Here is a 5,919-nt window from a genome sequence, read left to right as displayed (position 1 = left end):
CCTCACCCCCCCCCGCAAGGAACGGCCCGCTGCCAGGGAAAGGCGCGATGCTTGGCCAATGACCCCTTAGCCAATAAAAAAAAGAAAAGGAAAATAAAAGGCAGGGAGGTCACTGCTTTGTTTTAAGCATCGCTCTCGGGGGTGAAGCAGCAGCCTGGGGAAGGGCTGGAGATGAGCCGAGATGCCCTTGGGTGCCGAGAGCTGCTCCCTTGCTGTGTGCGTGCACGAGAGAGCTCAACCCCACTTAGGGCCTCCGCCGCGGCATCAATTTTGCAGCTGAGCAGCTTTAATTTGCAGTGTTGAGGAAGGAGAGTGAATGAGGTTCTTGCCTTCGCTCAATTCAAGTTAGCGGCGTTACAGTCGCGGTCCTAAGAGCTTAACCTGGAGTTTCCCCGTCCGCACCGGCGGTGATGAGCATTGGCGCTGCGATGCCACCGGCAGCACCCAGCACACACCCACCGGGATCCCGCACCCAGCACCGAGCACCCCTCGAGATGGAGCCACATCCCTCCGTGCAGTGGGAGGGCAGAGCAGGGGCAGCCCCGGGCGCGCACGGTGCGGGGAGCTGCCCGCCCTTCCCCGCCATCTCCCAGAGATGATTAAGCAGTAACAAGATTCAGCTCTAATCGCCTCATCCCCAGGAAAGTGCAGGGTTGGCACCCCGCGCCGCTGCTCCCCGCCACGTGCGCCTGCTCACACTGCGGTCGGGCTGCAAGCGCCAGGGCTCACGTTGCCAGTGTCTGCCCCAGCTCCAGTGCACCGTGACGCAAATTAAATTACTTGAGGGCCAGCGCCGGTGCCACCGGCAATTCCCCCTTCCCGGTGCTCTTGGCCACCCAAAATCATTGCTGCCGGGCGCTGGCCCTGGCTGCTCCCAGGACCGAGACCGAGCCGGCAGCGCCACACACTTCAGGTGGGACCCGGCTGTGGTTTTGCTCCTGCAGCCCACGGCAGGAGAGGCACTAAAACCCACCCGGGGCTCCCTGGCGCTGTGCCGCCAGCCCTTCTGGTCTCATGTCTCCACTAGAGACCGGCTGCTCTGCCGCAGCTCCAGCAGCAGCTGCAGCCCAGTACGGCGTGCCTCGCTGCCCCTCACCGAGACAGCCCCGCTGCTCTGACTCACGCTCGAAGCAGCCCGAGGAGCCCTTGAGAGGAAAACACACGGTGCCTTCGCCAAGACAGAGGGAACAGCCGAGGGCGGTTGTTTCTGCAGCCGCCGGTGCCGGGGACACCTCGCCAAAAACCACCTTGCTGGGCGCCACGAGCCCGCTCGGCCACCGAGATCGGAGGCAATGGGGTGAGGCCAAGGCGCGCGAGCAAGGGGGCAGCTCTTGGCCACGAAGACTAGAAACAAGCGTGGTTTGGGTATTGCCCTTGAGCAACGAAGGAGAGCATGGGGTTACCTGCCCAAAATCAACCAACAACCTGAACAGAGCCAAGCAGAACCCAAAGCACCAAATCATCCCTCTACGGAGGAGGGGATATTCCCTCTGGAGACAGGGACAGGGCCGAGGAGCATCCCTCTGTCTTGGCACCCCTGCTTCTTGCATAGAAAAGCAAAGATTGCCATTTAGCCAGCCCCGTCGCACAAAAGCATCAGCTAACACTGCCCTGCTCATCTACCCATGACCCAGGACAGAAACCCCAAACCTTCCCCTACTGCCGGTGCACGAGCCTCATCTAGAAGAATTAACCTTGTAAGTCTAAGAGGGTAATCAAATCTCATGCTTCAGGGCATAAGCCGATCACCAAAGGGGTCAGGAAGGAATTACTGCCCCACACTAGCAGGGGATTTTTGCCTTTCGCCTGATGCAGACCATATTGGCCGTTGCCACAGTCAGCAGGCTGGCCCTGAAGGACTGATGGTCTGATCTGTTATGGCAAATCCTCTCCAGTAATTCCTCTAATGACATTAGTGACTCTTACTTGCTCTCCTCCCCTGGTTTTGGCTTCTGCTGTAATTCTGGTCTCCTCCACGCGGGCTCGTGGTCTGTGCACCCACGGGAAGCAAGACCCAGGGAGTGAGCAGGGTCGGACTCGCTGATGCTGGAGGTTGGGCGCGAGATGCGTGGACAGAGCTTCACCTCGCAGCGAAGGCTTTGGAGAGCCCCTGTTCCACCTTAGCTCTTCCTGAGGTTCACAATGCCTCGGCGGCCCCGAACCACCACTACTGATGAACTCCACTTGCAGAGCGAGCGGAAACACAGGCGTCAAGGGGGGCTCTGCCTCCACCCCCTTGCACGACCACCGGTGAATCCCTCCTTCTCCAGCGCATCCACGCACTATTCCCATTCCCCATCCCTCTCTCTCCCGACAGGCGCAGGGGCCGTGGGAGCCATCCGGCGCACGCCGAGGACAGTGCATGCTTGCCCGCCGCGGCTGGAGCTACATTTCCAGCAAGCAGCGCCGCGGCATGAAACGCCATGCATAATTCAGCAGCGCCCGGCTGCTCAGCTCCCGGGGTGCGACACGGGAGAGCCGAGCCGTGCCCCCTGCACCAAGCCTTGGGGGGGCTGCCATGGAGACAGGGATGGGCTGAGGATGCTCCCAGGCCCTGGGTTTAAGCCAGCTTAGCCGACAGCCCGCAGCCACGGCGGCCACGCGTGCATGAACACCTCTCACCTCTGATCTGCAACAACAGCAGGAGGGGAAGGGAAGGGGAATGAGATGAAGCGAGACGGGACATTTCTGAGCCCAGCGACCGGATCCTGGCGTTGCACACACATAGTGCAAAGCAGGAGGGTTACCACCCCCTTTCCAGAGGTGACAGATGCCCCAGTCCCATGCAGCTCCCACTGCAGTGGATGGAGCAGATCAGCAACCCACTGCCTGGAGCAGCCGTTCGTCATGAAATGTCCTCTCTTCTTGGTGTGTCCTTGTTTCCCAAAGAAAGGGAGCAGTGAAAATAATTGATTGCAAAAGCCTGCGCTGATGACCAATTAAACAGCTGCTGCTTCGCTGACACCCGACTTAAACAGGGCTGGGTTTTCAGAAAAGCAAAGCGATACGTGCTGCACTCACGTGGGGAGCGACGCTCCCGCGCTGGGTTTTGGAAGAACCGGCCCGGCCGGGGACGCAGCTGCTGTCAAGGGAAAAACCAACGTCCCCCAGACCCGGGAGCTGAGCTCTGGGGACAACACCTGACATCTGAGACATGGTGAAATCACGGCACCCGGCTGGGCTAAGCGACTCCCGCTGCTAAATCCCACCTGGGCTTGGCTTGGCCGGGGAGACCTCGGCAAGGGTCTGCATCTCCGGCCCTCCTTGGCCAAGCCCTGCAACGAGGAGCAGCTCAATGCCCCCCCCAAAAACGCCTCCCACCACCTTGGCTTCTGCCTTTGGCGGAGAAACGCCTCTGTCCTTTCCTGAAGGCTTATACATCAGGGCTAGGCTGTGCCATCAACCTCCAGCATTACCAAATATTTTCCGTTCATTTGAACTTCTAATGGGGCTCCAAGAGCTGCAAATCCCTCTCTCCCCTATGCAACGTTCAGCAGCACTGCCCCGTAAAATACGGTCCAGCGTCTTTAATAACCCCTAACGCCCCACTGCCTGCTAATTATGGAAATAAACAGCGCCATGAGCAACTGGGACATTATCAAAAAACATCTTACGCCCATCCCATCCCATCCCCCAGCCACCAAATAAAACTGTAATGAAGAAAACCTGCAATTTTCTATTGTTTCGCTGTGGAGCAATAAGCCAGTTCATCCAATTCTGTTATTTGCCACTTTTTCAGCATTAGGAATATATACACATACTTTTTTTCTTTTTTTTTCTGGAATAAAAGCAGTAGAAAAGAAGCGTGGCAGGCCACGGTGGGGCATCTGCAGCGGTGGCTGGACTAAAGGCAGACGCTTGGGTCTGCTGAGCTGAACTCAAGGACCGCGGGAAGCCACAGAGCAAAGGGACCTGCCTGAAAATCTTGTGGTTGCGGGGAAATACATCGATGGAGCCATCACAGAGCAAACCTGGTCTGGCAAAGCGCTGCCGCTCAGCTGGTCTGACTCAAGGAACACGTAAATTAGGGAAAAACCTGTTTTTGGCGTGGGGTTTTTTTTTTTCCTGTGAGATACACGCATGTATTTCTACGCACGTGCACATGCGTGCGTGTCTAGGGCTTGGCTTCAACAGAGCACAAGGAAAAAAAACCCTGGACCCATATAAGTTTTCAATTGAGAAAAAAAAAAAAAAGAGAATAATTTGGGTTGTTTGCGTTCAGAAAAATGGATACTTGTTGTGGCTGTTTTTTATTGGAAAAACCTCACGGAAAATGTCAACTGAAATATATTTTCTGCAAGACAAAAAAAAAAAAAAAAGGGAACTAACTGGAGAAGATACTTTCTTCTGGAAAAGTGCTTAGATGGAAACGGCGCGAGGAGCTCCAAGACGAGGAGCAACGCCGGGGCCCCGGCCCCCCGCCACGGCAAAATGGGGCCATTTGCCTGGTTCTGGGTATCCGCCTGAATCCGGCCCCGGTGCCGAGTTTCACCCATCTGCTTATTTTATGGCTTGGGAGAGAAAAGCACCCGTTGGCCCAAAATGGGATGGGAATGGGTCGTTTTGAAGCAGAACCCTTAAAATACCCGACGGGAGGACAGCGGGCGAGGAGGGAGTGGAGAGCTGAAGGGAAAGCACCGACCTGCCGATTGCGCTCGTCCGTGATCCGTTGGATCTGGATCTTTTTTCTCCCCATCTTCTCCGGAAATCCTCACCGCACCCGGGACGACTTCGGTTCAGGGGAGAGGAAAAGTAACGCCGTTTTAAAACGCTTTCATTAAAGAGCGCGGGGGGCTTTTTTTCGGATGGAAAACGAACGAAAAAAAGCCAAAACAAAACCAAAAAAAAAAAAAAAAAAAAAAAAGGTTTGCCCACCTGTTAACAGGTTTTTGCAATCTGTGTAGGGGCTGGGAAGTTGGCAGGAGACTTGCTGCTGTTTCAGATGTGTGACTTTTACCTGAAAGTCCACTGAAAATTAATTACGTTCGGACAATTTCTTGGCTCCCCATGAGTGGAGGAGAGCTGCCAGGTACTCGGGCCCCCTCCCCACCGCCGGCATGGCTCCTGCCCCCCCCCAAAGCCCAGGGGAGGTCTCTGCTCCATCCTCCCGCTCAGCTCTGGGGCCGGGAGGGTTGCCGAGGGATTTATCCAACCTGGTCTCGAAAAACCCTAAGGATGGAGCCCAAAAACGCCCGCGCCGCAGGACACGTGTGGGCCGGGCACGGCGATGCTCGTCGAGGAGGAGGAGACGGCAGCAACGAGCCCGTGAATCATTATTCCTCCGTGACACTCCAGACTTTTTTTTTTTCTCTTAATAAAGTCATAAGCAGTCGAGTGGCTGGTGATTAGCTTGGGCAATTTAAATCCGTCTCCAATTTCTGCATTAATCTTCAATTTGGAATTTTAAAATGTCTTTATTTGATTACTTAAAAAAACCCTATAATCAGGCACAGAAACCTAATTCTTATGGGCGAGGGGAAGAGGGACTCTGAAGGAAGCCGAGACAGCCTGGAGTTCGACCGGGCTCAACAACAGCCAGATGCCGGTTGTTTCCATCGATCTGAGGGGTGTGCAGCTCAACTTGGGGGTATCTTTCGCTCTACACGTCTCTCCCCAAAGGGGCGAGTGCTGCAGGTCCCGGGGGACCCGCACGGCTCCTTTCTCAGCCTCGCTCCGTGACCCCGCACCGGATAACGGGGCAGAGGCTCAGTCTCCTCCGGGCACCCACATCCCCCGATGCTGGAGGCTCTATCTGGATGTACCGGGGCACCTACCGACGCAGCCCCCCCCGGCCCCATTTCACCCCTTTTTTTCAGCGTGCACTGCATTGCAGCGAGGGGAATAAAGGGGGAAACCCAGCCAGTTCATTTTTCCACAGGTATGTTTCTCTCCTGGTTGTCTCTCCGAGTGGCCGGATAA

At 56.1% G+C, this 5,919-nt stretch overlaps 1 protein-coding gene across 1 annotated transcript in view; it reads right to left on the bottom strand.

Moving 5' to 3' along the window:
* MEF2D (myocyte enhancer factor 2D) overlaps nucleotides 1-4,855 on the bottom strand; it is a gene marked incomplete at its 3' end in the record, with an annotated part of 32,551 nt that extends 27,696 nt beyond the window's left edge. The window contains exon 1 of the mRNA XM_009320487.1: nucleotides 4,643-4,855. Within this exon, the coding sequence (XP_009318762.1) occupies nucleotides 4,643-4,696 (54 nt within the window). The remainder of the gene's footprint in view (nucleotides 1-4,642) is intronic.
* Nucleotides 4,856-5,919: the final 1,064 nt, after the last annotated feature.

The sequence above is a fragment of the Pygoscelis adeliae genome, unplaced genomic scaffold (genome assembly GCF_000699105.1).
Source record: "Pygoscelis adeliae isolate BGI_AS28 unplaced genomic scaffold, ASM69910v1 Scaffold153, whole genome shotgun sequence".
NCBI classification, from domain to species: Eukaryota; Metazoa; Chordata; class Aves; order Sphenisciformes; family Spheniscidae; genus Pygoscelis; species Pygoscelis adeliae.
This window is presented reverse-complemented; position numbering and strand designations above follow the sequence as displayed.